Source organism: Nyctereutes procyonoides, unplaced genomic scaffold, assembly GCF_905146905.1.
Source record: "Nyctereutes procyonoides isolate TBG_1078 unplaced genomic scaffold, NYPRO_anot_genome, whole genome shotgun sequence".
NCBI classification, from domain to species: Eukaryota; Metazoa; Chordata; class Mammalia; order Carnivora; family Canidae; genus Nyctereutes; species Nyctereutes procyonoides.
In genome coordinates, this window is record NW_026575135.1 from 15,996,118 (window position 1) to 16,014,006 (window position 17,889).

General features: G+C 38.6%; 1 protein-coding gene across 1 annotated transcript in view; it reads left to right on the plus strand.

The window, feature by feature from the left end:
* The window catches only part of GRIN3A (glutamate ionotropic receptor NMDA type subunit 3A), a 145,675-nt gene that overhangs the window by 79,256 nt on the left and 48,530 nt on the right, over window positions 1–17,889 (plus strand). The window contains exon 4 of the mRNA XM_055302357.1: window positions 16,218–16,363. Coding sequence (XP_055158332.1) covers window positions 16,218–16,363 — 146 coding nt within the window. The remainder of the gene's footprint in view (window positions 1–16,217; window positions 16,364–17,889) is intronic.

Here is a 17,889-nt window from a genome sequence, read left to right on the forward strand (position 1 = left end):
GATAGAAAACCAAGCCTCACAAAAGACATATTTACTTGACTATTTTGTAGTGAAGGAAAATATGAGAGCTCACCAGCCTGCCTAAGCCCCAGGTGCCCCTGGTCCAAGGAGGTCTGGAAAAGCATGAAAACCCCAGCCATAGGGCATTGCACAGCATTTACTGCCTAGCATCCATAATCAACTGGTGGTCACTTGCTTCACTAGGGGACAGTGCCTTCAGTGGGAGGAGGATGTTGGCAACTCCTGGCTGTCTGGGGAATTCAATACAAAACTTCCTCTTCTAAATAGACAAGGTGCTACAAAGAATACCTCAAACCTATTCCTCCTCCTTTCAATTTCTCTTCTCTCTCTCTCTTCTGAGGTTTATAGGGTAACATGAAAGCAGCTCATGAGAATTGCCCCATGCCATTTTGATTATATATTTCCAGAACCTAGTGCAGAGCCTGGCACTTGATAAATATTTGCCACCAAAAAAAAAGAAAAAAAAGAAAAGAAAACCACAGTAAAAGTTCTCTAAATTCTGTTTCAAGTCAGAAAACTTCCATTTGAGTCTTATCTCTGCTATATAACTGGACTTTGTGATCCTGGACAAGGTACTCAAACTCTAAACCTCAAATTCCTCACCTAAGAAATAGAAATGAAAACAATACCTACTCCTGGTATGGTCCTTAGGCAGTTAGGAGATATTGCATATATAAAATTCCTGAGCGCAGTGCTGGCCTCTGACAGTGTTCTATGATTATTTGCTAAATCTAAATTCTCCAGAGTTGTAGATAACCATAATCCCAGCGTTGTAGATGACTGGATGAATGAAGAAGGACAAATTGTATCTAATACAAGGACTGAGGATGTACTCTGGTTACTTTTCTTAGACCTCTAACAGTAGGCCAAGACCAAATGCATCCTCGACTTCTCCAGGAAGAATTACAGCCAACATTCATGGCACTCAGGATTTATGCTTTAACATTCATCTTTAAAATAAAGCCTGTGACCATTTTTAATGGGAAATCTCAGAAGAAGCCCAGAAGTATTACCAAGGAATATGAAATTTATTTGTAGAATTTACAGACTTATAATAGCCCTCTGAGCAAGTAGCATAAATTTTAAAATCTGAAAGGAACACACACACACACACACACACACACACATACACGCACACATATATACACGATGAACTTATTGTGCCCCCTCGTTATCAGATTAATAAATCAGCCAGCAAGTTATTCTCCATGCCTAGAGTTGGTGGAAGATATAAAGGGCAATGCATATAATTTTTGTCCTCATAAAATGTGTAATCAAGTTGAGATTAAAACAGCACGGAAAACAGGAGAGGAAGTGTGTTCACCATCAAGTACTCAGTGGGGATATCAGTATTCCTGACCGCCCTATTAGAAGTGGCCTCTCCACCTGACTTTCTATCGCTTCATACCATTTTTTTCTCTTCAATTGATCACTAATCTGTAATTATCTGGTTTGCTTTTTTTTAAAGATTTTATTTTTTTGTTTGAGAAAGATTGAGAGCACAAGCCTGGGAGGGGCAGAAGGAGAAAGACAAGCAGATTCCCCACTAAACTGAGAGGGGATCCAAAGGTGGGACTTGATCCCAGGACCATGAGATCATGACCTGAGCCTAAGGCAGATGCTCAACCACTGAGCCACCCAGGGGCCCTTCTGGTTTGCTTTTTGTTAATTGTTTTTCTCTATAGGCGTAGACACCTTTTCTATATTATTAATCCTAGTGACCATCAACTAGAACAGGGTATATATAACATATATATATATATATATATATATATATATATATATATATATGATATATATGTGCTCAATCAATGAATTCTTTGTTCTTCCTATCACCTGACCCAGGAATTCTAACTTAGATGGCAGGCAAGACTAAATCAGAAATATGCTTGAAAACTTTTAGCAAGAAATCATTTCTTCTTCTCTGTTCTTTCTACCAATTAATATAATTCCAAAAATAATGATGAGACATTGAGCTGGTTTCTAAAACAGTTCAAGGAAACTCATATTCCCTTAAGAAATAGATTCAAGTAAACCACTAATCGTGCCACACAATTTTTAGTGAAATAATAAAAATACGTAAAAGAGAGAAGTAGCTCCCACAAGGATAGTTAACTCTTCCTTGGGAAGATCAGAGAGGCTTCTAAAAGGAAATGTATCTGATCTGGATTTTCTAGGAAGACTAGGAGAAGGGAAATGGGAACTCCAGACAGAGGTAATGTGTGCAAAGGCAAAGTTGGGCCAGATGACATAGGCTCAAAGACAGAAGATCTTAGTTAAATTTCTGGATCCTCATTTATAGTTGTTACCACTCTGTCATTTATCTCTTACTACAATAATACCATATAACAAATCACACAACACCAGTGGTATACAACAAAAACATTTACGTAGCTCTCAAATTTGCAAGGTTCAGAAGACCTAGTATGGGCTCACTTACATATTGAGGGGTCAGCTGTCTGTTGGCTGATCTAGGGTTTCCTCAGTATTTGGTAAGGTTACTTGGCTCTGTTCCACATATCTCATCCTCCAGCAGGCTAACCCGGGTGTGTCCTTCTTATGATGATAGCAGAGGGCTATAGCAGAAAGGTAAAAGCATTTTTCCAGAACTGTGCTTACATCATTTCTGCTAACATTCCAATGACCAAAGTAAGTCACCTGAGCAGAACCAGAGTCAAAGAGGGAGGATACTCACGATGACATGGCTAAGGGAGGACATGGAGCCACGAATACAATTAATAGGCTGTATACACTTAATGTCTCTAGAGTTTAGTTTCCTCGTCAATGAATGGAGAATACAACAGTTCCTCTCTGTTGACATCCCAGGGTTTGGAGGAGAATATGTATAGAAGGTGTTTTTAAAGTTCTTTAGCTGAGAATAAATAGAGAAATAACAAAGAAAGTTACCTTGGAAATCTAAGCGATCAGTGGTTAGACACACCAGGTAGCCACACATTTAAACTTAAACTTCTGTTTCATGTTCCTTAAACAAAACAATCATCTCAATCAAGGCTAGTACATTTTCTAGGCTCTAATCAAAAAAGGACATCTAAATACCAAATTCAGTCCTGTAGAACTCAAGGCAAAAACAAGAATACCCATGATAACCACTAAAATATCAGCAATTGCTACTTTTAGAGGAGGCAGTAAAATCAGGGAGAAAAAACAGATACTATAATGTTTTACGCCATGAAACTTCTGTTTGGATTTTACAGTGAGAATAGATTTGTATATTACTTATAGCATTAAATAAATGAATATGCTTTTGAAATTTTCTCAGAAAGTGAAACTAGCTAAGTTTTCTCATAATTACCATTTCAACAGTTTAAATGTTAATCCAGATATTCAAGGTTGTTTATGTTCACTCTTCATTCTTCAATATCTATGTATTCACTGAACATTATTTTAATTTGCAACTTACATATTCTCAAGAGTCCAAGAAACTAGGTTCTTTTCTCAACTTTGTCGTAGTTAAGTCTGTGGTCTTGGGTTCTTTTTTTTTTTTTTAAGATTTTATTTATTTATTCATGAGAGACAGACACAGAGAGAGAGGGAGAGACACCGGCAGAGGGAGAAGCAGGCTACCGGCTGGGAGCCTGTTGCGGAACTCGATCCCAGGACCTCAGGGTCACGCCCTGAGTGGAAGGCAGAGGCTCAACCGCTGAGCCACCCACGCTTCCCGGTCTTGGGTTATTCATGTAACCTTGGTCAACTCTAGTTTCTTCATCTGCAAAATTAAAGGATTACTAATTAAGTGGTTAATTAATTAATTAAATGGTTCTAACATCACCTTAAGTGTAGCATGCTGTAATTCTGGTAAGAAAATGGTTCATTTGCAAATGAGCCTCCTTATCTACTACCAGTCAGAATATGAAACAAAAAACAAATTCTAAAAGTAGTGAATTCTAAAAGGAAGTATTAATTCAAAGTTTAATCAGTAAACAGATTTTTAAATCAATATTTTTCATTAAAAAGTTCATTATTTTTAATGTATACTGATGTAACAGATGATGACTTTTAAAACAAATACCTTCCACTTACAACTACTTTTTTAAGCTGATGAAATACATTTAATTTGTTTTAGAACGTATGCTTTTTAAACTTTGCAAGTTCTGAGTTAGCTTTTGTCTTTTCCTTCTCTACATTATGGGCATATTCACTCATCAAACACTCACTAAACATTTATTTCTACTATCTAGTTACTAGACACAGTTCATGGATCTGTTCTTCCAGTTTGCACCAAGCCAGTTTCTGCATATGAATTATAAATTCATTTCATTCTCTTAATTTATTTGCTGCTAGGATTACTCAAGATGGTGGAATCAGAACTCACAGTCAGGTTAAGTGTCAGAGGCCACACACAAGTTTAGTATGTTAAATGCACGTATGACATAGCTCCACTTAGCTCTTTATAATCTTGGCCAAATTGCTTAATCTTGCTGATCCTCATTTTTCTCAACTGCAAACTTTATGAATCATCGCATGATTTTTTTTTTCTTTCTTACTTTTACATGAAAATTTCTCAAATTTGCAGAAGAGAGAGAAAGAAAATGCCTTTTTAACTCAGCTGACTGCTGCCCTCTGATGCTTAGCTCACAAAGCAAAATGCTACTTTGGTTGTGCTGCTCTTGGATTCATTTAACAGGAGCAAATGTGCTGAACAGAAAAGAAAGATAAGCAAACACCGGCTCAGTCATAAACTGGGAGGTAGTCTCAAGTGGAAAAACTGGGAGCAATGGTACAGGCAAGATGCCCTGGTAGGGGAAGAGGCATCTTCTCCTGGATACATTTGTTCAGAATAAATACTTGAATCTTTGAGAGCCCCTTCACCGAAAGAGCTCGATCACTGATTCCCTGAGCTCCAGAGGAAAGACAGATTGCCTGTTCAGCTGTGGCAAATAAAATTATTGGATATAGCCCAAGTCACCCCCAAGGGCTAGCCTAGGAGAAAAATAAAGCAGAAGCGAAGGATTTTTCATCTTACTGTATTTGGTATCCTGTCTTTTTGTTTGTTTGATGCTTTGCTTTAGCAGCTTCTCTAAGAGGCTGGTTTCCTGGGCCCATGTTATGGGATTACTGACCTTTAGGCTAAACTTCCTACGGTACTTTTGTACACAACCCACCCTGAATGAAGTCCAAATTGGACATGCTTTAATATTTAATTCTTCTGAGTTATATAGTTAGATAAAAACTGGCATTAAAGCAAGTTCCTATGCCATAGATTTGGATGGAGTTGTGCCAAAAAGCTTACATCACCAGACTGGAGGTAAATTTATAGCTGTTTTCATTCATTTGCATTTAATCAGCCCAGAATTGCTGACTCTAGGTTCAGTGGGGACCTTATTGCCTGCTCATTCTGCAGGGTACAGTAGTGATGGGCAATGACTCAAGAGAGAAGTTTGGGTTCCATAGTCTACAGGTCATTTTTCACCTTGAAGTTTGGCTGGATAGCCAGTCAATTATAAAACCAGGGTATTCTCACACCATGGCTTAAAGGAATCCTCCCTTTTTCCGTAAAAGGTGTTGGTTCTGATCTCAGCTGACCTGGTTCATGCACTAATTATGCCGCTTACCGTGGAATCACATCTTTGGCAGAATTATGGTTCTAGACAATTGTGTTATGATCATAATTAAATCCCACTTGAAAATCCCATTAAGACAATATGTTACATGTAGTTGAGTTCTAGAATCATCTGATAAGTGTGTATAACTGACTCCAATAGCATGGGCTGAAGACCCTGGGGAAAGTTATTTCATGTCTCTGAGCTTCACTTCCACATTCATGAACCGGAGTTATTAACAGAACCTACCATATAGGGCCATAGGAAGGCTGAAATGAGGGGCACCGGGGTAGCTCAGCAGTTGAGCACCCGCCTTTGACTCAGGTTGTGATCCCAGGGTCTTGGAATCAAGTCCTACATTGGGCTCCCTGCAATAAGCCTACTTCTCCCTCTGCCTATGTCTCTGCCTCTCTATGTGTGTCTCTCATGAATAAATAAATAAAATCTTTTTTTCAAAAAAGCAAGGCTGAAATGAGATGATGAATGTGGACAGCCTGTATATAATCAGCACAAGAAATGACAGCTATGGGTATTAAGATATTGTTAAGAGCTAATTAAGATCCTATAATCAGCTCTTAGGTCCATGTATAATGGCTAAATTCTTTGAATTAACCATTTTGCAGATAATGGGTCACTGCAGTTAAGGGGATAGCCAGTAAAACCGTAGTGGTTGAGAGCATAAACCATAGAGCTGCACAGACTGCCTAGCTCTCTCATTTACTAGTTCCATAGCTTAGACAAGTTAGTTGTTCTGTGTTTCAGGATTCTCGTCTATAAAATAGACAAGATGATAGAATCATCCTCGTAGAGTTGTAAGTATTTAGAAAGCTAATATGTCTAAAGCATTGAGACAGCGTGTGGCACATGGTGAACTACATCATCGCCACCACCACTGTTGTGATTATGATTATTCCATGCTTCTTCTTTGGAAATACCAGTAGTGTGGGTAGCACCAGTAGTGAAATAATTCGTCTGACATATGAGGGAGAAATGGACTTTGCTCCACAAGATCACTGAAAATAAATTGGGATTAGAAGGGGATTTTGAAGAAGACAATTGGAAGAGTCTCAGTGAACTGAATAAGATAGGCAGTTCCAAATGAATAGAATAAGACATTGAAACCAGGGCTAGAGAAGAAGCCAGAGACTTCCATGAAAGAAAGGAAAGAGGAAATAAAGACATAGGTCGAACATTTGTAGTAGAATAGCTACAAATTTCCCTACAAATCCTATAATTCTTCGGTTTGGTCTCTAGCATCTAAAGACTAAATACCCCATGACAATAGGCCCTATCCTTGTATTACTATACATGACACAAATATATCGTGGACTATCAGAGGCCTAGTAAATGAAGACTACAATGCTATTTCATACATGTTGTTGAACGAATTTATTTGTTAAAGAAGGAAATAGAGGTGGGAGGGGGAAAAAAAAAAGAGAAGGAACTAGAGACCAGAAACTTTTTTTTTTTTTTTCTTTTTGAGACCAGAAACTTAATGTGGGCACCTGGCTGGCTCAGTTGGTAGGGCATGTGAGTCTTGATCTCGGGGTTGTGAGTTTACATCCTATGTTGGGTATAGAGATTACTTAAAATAAAATTTAAAAAAAAGTCTGGAACTTAATGGTTTCATAAATAGTAGATGGGGAAATGTTGAATATTGCATACTAAAAAGAAGAAATAATTTTTAACGGCCATATTCATTTGGGGAGGGGATTATCCATTCAACAGGATTATACATTTGAGCTTGATTTAGAGCTTTTCTTTTTTTTATATATAAAGATTTTATTCATTTATTTGACAGAGAGTGAGAGAGCACAAGAAGGAGGGCCAGCAGAGGGAGAGGGAGAAGCAGGCTCCCCACTTCGGCCAGGGAGCCCGATCTGGGGCTCAATCCCAAAACCCCGGGATCATGACCTGAGCCAAAAGCAGATGCTTAACCAACTGAACAATCCAGATGCCTCCCTACCTTCTTTTAAATAAAGATTTTTTTCATTTATTTGACAGAGAATTAAAGAGCACAAGCAGGAGGGCCAGCAGAGGAAGATGCTTTTGGGTTTTTCAAGCTCACCTTTGCCTAATTTTTGGGACCTAGAGCAAGTCCCTTCTTCACTTTTCTCATTAAGGACCTAAATTTCTTTACAGAAAGTACTACAAGAGAATGTTTAGATACAAAGACTCTGGAGTCTGACTAAGTTCAGAACCTTCCTATATGCCTTATTGACAGAGTGATCTTGGAGAATTTATTTAAATGCAAGTCTTGGTTTCTTGTGGGAAAGTTACAGATGGTAGTAAATACACCCATAAGGTTGTTACGAGGCTTAAAATATATAATCCAAGTTAAGGTTTTAGCACAATGCCTGACATATAGAGAATGCCTTAATAAATGGAAGCTACCTATATTATTAGCTATAAAAATAAATAGACTAAATGATCTGTAGCATGTCCTCCAGCCTAGACTCCTTATTTTTATAGCCTCCCCGACTTTGGCATCTCTTTTCAAGTTCAGTACCTAGGCCCCACCAGTAACTCACAGACAGTGGGATTAAGATGGCCAGTGTGGCAGCAGCGACAATGTGTGTGAAGATGTGGGGATGCTGGCAAGGGAAAAGGAGCAGGGTTCAGTCTTCCTACAGCCATCCCTAGACTACCAGATATGGAGCACAAGCATTTGCCCCCCCCCCACCAGCCTCCCCCACCATGGGATACAGGATGAATGTGTTTGTTTTCGGGAAGCTTGGCCAACCCATCTAGCTTGTTTTTTATCTTTTATGAATAGAACACAAAACCCATCAGACTGCTCGTGCCTTGTGAATGGAACAATATGCATGAATGAGTTTTGTAAATAGCACAGTTCAAATGTTGCTGTTTTTGCTGCTGTTGCTATAATTGTGATTAATACCTTGTTCAAAAACCTGAAGGGTATAGGCTTTCTGTCTTACTTCTTTAAACTGGCACTTGTTTGCATTAAATTGACCATTAATCTTGAGGAAGCCTATCATATCTATAGTTTTTTTTTTTTCAGAGAAGAAAAATCTAACCTGAAGGCAGTATAAACTAGAGATTAATAGTACAAGTTCTTTGGATTCAGTTCCTTGGTCTGCCATTTTCTGGTTGTATGGCTTTAGGCAAGTTGCTAAACCACTTTAAGCTTCAGTTCCCCCGTCTTTAAAATGGGGATGATGATTATATGTACCCTAAAAGGATGCTGTAAGGATTAAATGAGGTGATAAATTTAAGATCTTGGCACAGTGCCTAGAATAAAGGAAAGATCCAGTAAGGTTTAGCTATTACCATTATTAAAATAATGAAAGAAATACTATAGGAATCATTAATAACTCCAATTTTGATGAGATGACAAATACACAAAGTCTACATCTCCGGGATGAGCAATGGGGGAAAGTGGCAAAGTAGAGAATGAAATGAAAGGGAAAGTTCAGCTAGAGTGAATAGATGTGTCCCAGGCCAGTTCTCCCAACTTCAGTCCTTTGGGGACCACCCCAGTAGCACCTGGCCTTGGATTTAAAATTTAATCCCAAATTAACCCAAGCATCATACTAATGCTTTGTTTTGAAATTTTGTGACCAGTTTTTCTATCACTGACCCTAAAAAGAAACAAAGGACTGCAGTAGTTGGGACCCCCTGTTGGAATACTGATACTTCACTTAGCTAGATGTGAGAGATGTGCATAATGCTAAAGCCAAAATCTGTGGAGTGCCAGGAAGCCTGGTAATCTCTGACTAGAGATTACCTGACCTAACATGGAGGGCTTCAGGCAAAAAATTAAGAGAGGAAATAAAATGCTTAAATGTAAATGGAGAGCCTAAATTTTGTAGAAGAAAATAAGAATAACATGAAAAAAAGAATTACGACATAAAATATATACAGTAATTCACATGAGAGAAAGACTGAGCAGGGCTCAGGAATGTTGTTTGCAGCCTAATTTTTCTGTATTCCTATGTTCAGAGCACGAGTAATAACTAGGTGAATACACATCCCTTTTGCTGGGAATAGTCTTAGTGTGCCTGTTGTCCCTCTGTGATAATCAATAGGGACCCCTGTTGGAGAAGTGTCCTAGTGTGCAATATAAATTATATAGCCAAAGCTGTAAGAACCAAAATGGTTTTGAAATTGTAGCATAGACAGGTATGTGTTATTTAATGTTAAAATTTGGACAATAACACAAGTCTATAAAGGCAGAAAATAGTGCTAGGTAGGGTGAGGGCGTTAGATAGGGTGAGGCCTTCAAATCATACAGAGTCAGATTCAAATCTTTATCGCTTTCTGCTGGTCTTATACAATGTGCTGAATCCCCTTGAATCTTAACCTCATATATAATAATAAATAATAAATTTAACAATCTCATCAGATTTAAATGTATTAACATATAGTTAATACATAAAAAATATTCACTATTACTTCATTATTATTATAGATTCAGGTGGGTAGTTTGATTAGGTGGGACATAGAGTCATCCTTCCTATACGGAAGATAGGCTTTAAGAGGAGTGACTTCCTTTTCTCTGAAGACATTCAAGCAGGAATTTAACAAGCCCTTAATAGTGATGTTATAAATAAGCCTTGCTACTCAAAGTCTGGTCCATGAACCAAGTGTCAGCATCACCTGGGAGCTTATCAGAAATGTAGACTGTCAGGCTCCAACCTAGCCTTAATGAATCAGAATCTACATCTTAAAGAAACTACAGGTGGTATAGCCTGCTATAAATGATTCAGAAACCAGTGGATGATTACAGTAGATGACTTTTAAAGCCCTTTCTGAACTCTGAGACCAATTAAGAATATTCTAGAGTCCACTTTTTATTAAGTGAATAAAATAATGGCATGGGGAGAAGCCATGGTCCCAATAACCACTGCATTCCATTCCACTGGGCAGGTTAACAATGGCCCTTTCCACCCAGTTCCAAAGAACATTAAACCAAGGCTAGTGACTACATTCCATTCATTAGAGTACAATCTCAGATAAATACAAATGTGGACCTTGAATAAAAATAACCAACATTAAGACTGTTTTTTAATCTAAAGCATCATATCTCCTTGGACATAGGCCCTTGATCATTCCTTGAGTTTGCTTCCGTTTTGTTTTGAACCACTTCTCTGCTTTCTGCAAAATGCATATCTGATTATTCTCTATGCAAGTGCTCTGGGTAGAGTTCAATATTCCATTAATACTGAACAGTTCACATACAAATAGATAGTTTAACCTTAGATATTTCCCCAAGGCCTGAAGAGGTTGAAACAAATATAAAAAACTAGAAGAGCTGGTGAAATATTTAGCTGAAACTTTAAAGAAATTTTTTTTTTCTCCCTGGGACTTTCTGGTGATGGTTGTAATGCAGCACAACTGCTTTAGCTCTTTGTATACTTTTATCCTGCCTCCTTGATGCAGGCTTTCTGACATCCCTGGCTGCTTGAATTACATACCACGTGGATACACAGGATGAACTATGCTCATCCACTGGGTTGCATCAATTGTTTCTAAGATCCCTTTTCTGATTTCATTATTCTGTGATTGCCTGAGTAGGCCATTGTTTTCTTCCACTAGAATCTCACACACGAAAATAAAAAAGAGTATGTCATTTCAAAAGAATTAAGAATTAAAGGGAAAAAACTAACTTTTAAGGGGAAAGAAAGACAACATGAAGTGGGACAAAAGTATCAAGTTTGTAATGTGTCTAACCCAAGGGAATTTTGTTAAAAATAACCAATATTTATCAGGCATCAACTGTGTGCTAAGCAGTGTATTTGTTGCATGATGATAATGATGGTGATATTAGTGATAGTAGCTAACATTTGTTAATGAGTTATGGCCACTCAAATGAGATAGGCATGGGCCTTGCCTTCCTGGAACTTATAAGTCAACAGGAAAAGTAGACATTGCACAAATAATTCCAAGTTTTATCAATACTATGGCAGGGTGCAATGAGACAGTGTATCAGGTGGCCTAAACTCATCTAGGGGTCAGTGAAACCTTCTCTGGGAAAGCAATATTTATAAGTTATCTACACAAAGAAAAGGTAAGGTTAAGGAGAAAAAGCGTTCTAGACAGAGTTCTTGACTATGGGCAAGAACTCTAATCAAGCAAAAAGTATACATTGGAAGAACTGAGAGAACTGGCTAAAGCCTAGAGGACCAAAAGGAGAGTGAGGAGATGAGGCTGGAGAGAAGATAGTAGAGCAAGGTCTTACTGAATCTTGGAGTTCCCATGAGGAGGTCATATTTATCCCAAGGCTGAGGGGGAGCCTCAGATAGGTGTTAAAAAAGTGGGTGAATGATCAGCTTTGGGCTCTAAGATTGCTCTGACTGGACTGGAAAGGAAGAGAGGAAGTGTGCAGAGGGCAGAAATGATGGTGGCTCGGACCGAAGAGGTGGCAGTGCTTGTAAAACATCTCCAAGGTAGAGTGAGGTCCCTATCAGACTAATAAAATACTTCCTCCCATTGGAGTCTGGTTATCTGTGTTAGTGTTGAAGGAACTTTCCCTTCTCAAAACCTCAAAACTGTTCCACTCACAAGCATTAGAGCTGAAGAGAGATATGGAAGCCTATGAGCAAAAGGCAACTGAAAGGCATGGAAAAGAAGAAACACAAAAGACTAGTTCTGCCCTGGAATATGAGCCTGAATCTGCTGATTTGTGATTCCATCCCATGACATAGGGCGGAATGAAGTGCTAATGCATTCAGCAGAGAAAAGAGGGTCAGGGTTTGTCTAGAAATAGTTCACAGGCCATAAAAGTATTGTCACAGAATAGTGTGAGAAAATAGACCTCTTATTTATTTATTTGAGAGAGAGAAAGTAAGAGTAGGGGGAGTAAGATTAGGGCAGGGGGAGAGGGAGAGAGAGAGGATCTTCAAGCACACTCCCCACTGAGCCTGATGTGGACTCAATCCCAGGACCCTGAGATCATGACCTGAGTTGAAATCAAGAGCTGTCTGCTCAACCAACTGAGTCACCCAGGTGCCCGGAGAAAACAGACTTCTGAAAGGGATTCTTTTCATATATAAGACCGAAGTATTTTTTAATTACTAGCCTAAAATCGCCTTACCTTAAAAGGAAGGTTCATTTCAAAGCTGGAGCTGTAAGCTAAATTGTTAACCCCTTTCGTGCTAAGTGGGATGACAAAGCCCTCACTTCCCCCTGGGTTCAAAGAAAAGTTATCCACATTTGTCAGGCATTTGAGTTGAACAACCACAGGATAAAAGGCATTGGAATACAGTGCTTCATCACATGTTCATCACACACAACTTCCAGTCCAGCGAAGAAGCCGAAAGTCTAGACATTAAGCCATTATACAATTAAATTTAAGAAGTGCAGGGGCACCTGGGTGGCTCAGTCAGCTAAGTGCATCTGACTTTTAATTTCATCTCAAGTCCTGATCTCAAGGTCATGAGATCGAGCCCTGCGTCAGACTCCATGCTGAGTATGGAGTCTGCTTGAGATTCTCTCTCTCTCTCTCCCTCTCCCTCCTCCTCCCCCCACCCCAACTCATGTGTGTGTGTGTTCTCTCTCTCTGAAAAAAAATTATGAAGTGCAACTGTGACAGGTTCTAGCAAAGAAAATTACTTATACTGTGAGGGCTTATGGGAGGAGGTGACACATAAACAGCAAGTTAGGGAAATGATGAATGAACTGAGAAAAGTCAGGTGGGTAGAGAGAGAATAAGGCAAGTGGTAAAGTGAGTTAATGTGACAAACATGTATAGCACACCTGTCAGGTGCCAAATGTCATATGGGTCTCTGTGATACGCATGTGAATAAAACTCAGTCTGCATGTTGGAGAAAAGAACATGGGCTGAGTCTTGCTAATTGCTAGCTTTGAGAATTTGTCGCTTTAACTACCCAAACTTCAGTGTCTGAATCTGTAAAACATGAAAATATCTATCTTGCAGGATTATTGTGAGAATTAAACATATCTAATGGGAGACACTGTGAGACACATAAATAGTAAGTTTTGTAATGACCACACCAAGAGTCAGTATGACATAGTATCAGAAGCAGTGTTCACAGTGTTCAAAAACTTACTATTTTCAATCAGACTGCCTTGGTTCAAATCCCAGATCCACCACTTACTAGCTCTATGACTGTGAGGAAATGACAAACTTTCTGATCTTTAGTTTCTTCACCTATAAAAAGAAGATAATAGAAATACCTCATAGGTTTCTTGGGAGGATTGAAAGAGGTATTGAATGAGAAGTGTTAAATACGGTTAAGTAAATAGCTAGACCCCATATTTTGTATGTGCAAGGTGCTGTACCAGCACAGATAAATAAGCAGTAAATTGTTTTTGTTTCTGTTCTAGACAGGAGGGTGAAGCGAGATAAGACCAAAGATTTCAAAGACAAAGTCTTGATCTAGGCCTTAAAAATGAGTAGGTATTAGGCAGACGGTGCTGTTAGATTTGCCTTGCTCTAGGCATGGGTCTGCAGTTTGCCCCTGTGAGAATGCAAAGGGGGATCTAAGGCATAAGGAGAATATTTTAAAAGACTAGTGAGTTTATTCTAATAAGTATCTTCTCTCCAGTTGCTGCCATGAGCTGCAAGGCGGGGCAATGTGGTTGATAATGAGATGAGCTTTGGAATCAGATAGACATGGGTTCAAATTCAGTCCCTCCTATTTCTGTGTGATCTTACACCAGTTACTTTACTTCTCTGAGCTTCAGTCCACTAATCTTTAAAAAAGGAAATAATAATACTGCCCTCTTCATGAAGCTGTTATGAGGAATAAACAAGATAATGCATGTAAAGCACTAAATTCTACGTCTGGCGCATAATAAATATTTAGTAAAAGTTAGCTGTTATTATTGTTGATGCCTCATTAAGGTTATGCTGACACAGAACATAAGAATTTGTTCCGTGTATGGAACAATTACATTAAACACAAAGATATACCTAATCACCTATTCAACAGGGGATCTCCAAAATATATCATGAACAACCAGGTGGTGAGTTCCTATGCGGCAGTGATTGCATAGTTACCTCTGTGGTCCCAGTAACTTTGCAAGTTGTACAAAGTAGGCCTCAATAAATGTTGAATAAATTAGTGAGGAATTTATTCTGCTGATCATAAAATAAAGTTTTTTTCTATTTATAAACATGAGGTATGTTTCTGTAAATCTATAAATAAGTAAACTGTCATTTCACCACCAGTGGGACAACCATTGTTAATATCTTGATACATTTTTTCCCAAGGGGTGTGTGTGTGTGTGTGTGTGTGTGTGTGTGTGTGTGTGTGAGAGAGAGAGAGAGAGAGAGAGACATAGACATGTTGGAGATCATAACATTTAAAGTAGCTATATAGATATTTTATTTGATCATATTGTACAAGAGATTTTTCTCCATTTGTCATATGAGCATTTGCCTTGTTTTATTAAATATTCTTCAAAAATGATTTAGACATTGCATAATAGTCTATAAGCATGTGCCATGTAGCTTATTATTTGTTAATTTATTGCCATATTATTAGATTTTTGGCACATGACAAAACTAATTCATCTTAAATATAAGTTGTTACATATTCAGTAACATGAATATGTTTGGGGTTTCATAGAAGAAAATTATAAACATAGTTACATAAGATGCTGCCTACAATTTCAGGAGTTTTATAAACTTCACAAAGCCCATCTATGGATTCCTGTCCCAGGACTTCAGGTCAGAAGCAAGGATACCAAATATGTTAACATGAAGCAGAAGAAAAAAGTTCAGGAAATCTAATGTGACAATTGTGGAGAAGTGTCCTCTCTAAAATACTCCTGACTACAGGATATTCAACTATCTTTATAACATGGCCCAATCCCAGTTCATTCTTATATTAGAATATTAAGTCTAGATGCTACATTCACACTTCTATACAACTTTCATGAATAATAATGTTGTGTGTGTTATATCATTTTTATCCTTGGTGACCAAAAGCTTCTACAGAGCTCTAAGTGTGCTACTTCTCTTCACTGTGAAGGTCCTGCACCCTGGATAACTATATTAGAGGGTCTGTCCCTGCTACCCTTCTCCTCTTGACTCCTAACTATTTTACATCCCTTTCCATTTGAGCAAATATGTAACATGATTCAGCACTGGAAAATACAGTTATCCTAAAGGAAAGAGAATTTCCTAATTATTCCAAAAATAAATCCAACAAACTTAAACTATAGCAAAAAATGGGTAAACATAAAAAAGCTGTATTTACTACTTTGGGTCAGGTATATTTCAGTCTCAGGATGCAAGGTTTTAACTTGGTCTTTGTGTAGTTCTAACCAAGAAGAAGCACAACTTTTATTACCTTTATCCTTTCTCTGATATGTAATTTATAATAATGAGGCTGGTTCCGCATGCCTATTTATAAAATGTCTAATGAATTCTGATAGGTTCTCAGTATAGAGCAGAAAACCGTTTAATGTTTTCTGTTTGTTGTTTCCATACATTTGCTTCTGAAGATGGAACAATTACTTACGTGAAAGCTCGGATATGAAAGAGTATGTCCATATCCGCACATTTCTATGTACATGTTTATGATGCTGTGTGTTTGAGAAATTCTAAATCACTATTTGATTCCAAAGAATGATGAAAGAGGAAATTTTTGAAAACAATCCTAAGAATAATTTATATTAAAGACATTTCTTTCGCCCTCATAGCTACATCATCCCTCTCAAGGCTTCCGCTTTGGAACTGTCCGGGAGAGCAGTGCTGAAGATTATGTGAGGCAAAGCTTCCCAGAGATGCATGAGTATATGAGAAGGTACAATGTTCCAGCCACCCCTGACGGAGTGGAGTATCTGAAGTGAGTGTCAACCTCTTGGATCCAGAAAGTTCTCACCAAAAGAAATATCTTAGCTACTGATACATATATAGTTTTTGTTGTTGTTGTTGTTGTTTTCATGACAGCTAAATATACCCACTGTGTGTTCAGTAATCCCTCACATTGTGAGACTGAGAAGGCAGTATGGAATAGTGTGCATTTAATTATGTGACCTAAATTACTAGTTACCTGCATAGTCCCCAGTTGGCAGTAGCTTTGCTCAAAGTGCCAGTGGGGTCATTAGTGTAGCAGATGGTGGGGGAAGTAAATGTTGGCTTGACATCACTTGAGAAAACAATGGTGCTGAAATGATCAAACACTCAGGGAATGTGGCCAGAGGATGAAGTGTCCCAAAGCAACCCTTTCCTTCACAGTGAATCTCTAAGCCCATGGACTGTCTCCTCTTGCCACAAGGAAATGGAATTTATCTTAGAGATTTCCTGTAGAAAGGAAATAAGATAAAAGGCAGTGATTCCCATGCCTGCATCCTTCTCATCAGAATTTATGAGAAGCAATCAAGAGCAATCACATTGCCATGGCAGATTATCAGAGCCTGTAATTCAGTGAAGCTGAATGCAAAGAAGGGTGGTGCGGTTATGGATCTGCTCGTCTCATCTGTCTGGGAAAAGGGAATGAATGGGTCCTGATAAGCACCACAGCATGAGGGTGAGCAGCCCTCTCCCTTGTGCCTGGTAGCCTCAGGACAGTGACATAAATTCAAGCTTCCAATCCCTAAAATCATGCAGCCCCAGAAAACTGGTTTATCTATGGTCAACCACAATAATCTTCCCAATGAACAGAAGGACTTGTCACCTCAAATTCTCTTTTAATAAAGAAGGGAAACAAATAAATAATTGCACGAGACATGAGAGCTATATGTTTCTCAAGAGCTCTGGTGACAGGACCCTAAAACTCCTTATGGACTTTTATAGAGTCTAGAGAGGAAGTCTTGTTTGTGCTCTCAGATTTGCAGTGTTATGTAGGATGTTTAAACACCATGTAATGGCACTTTCAGTTTTTCAGGAACATTAAAATGTTAGAGTCCCTCTCTAACACAGAGTTGAGTGCTCCTTTGCCTTCCAGCCCCCCCTCTGTATTCTCTCCTTCAGGCAAATTCATGCCTGAGAGAGAGAATAAGATGTCAGGGAAATGGCAGTGGCTCCCAGCTAGATAGTAATCACTGACAGACTGGACTCTTCTAGCAGTATAAAAAGAGTTAGATGAGCCACACTGTGGCTGTCCCCAGTTCCACTCCTCTCAGGGTATTCATTTTTTTTCTGGAGACTTCACCTGAGAAGGCCCCAATACTCAGAGTTGGCCCTGCGTTAGCCTGGAGAGAAAAGCAGTCAGAGATGAAGAAGCCAAGACCTTAAAGAAGCAACTTGCCCACGGTAATATAGCCAGAGCCAGGATTGAAACCAGGTCTCTAGAATCCAATCACTGCTTCAGATTAGTCTAGAAACTGTAACAGAAAAGTAGGTCCTTGATGTTCAAAGAATAGTCCATGT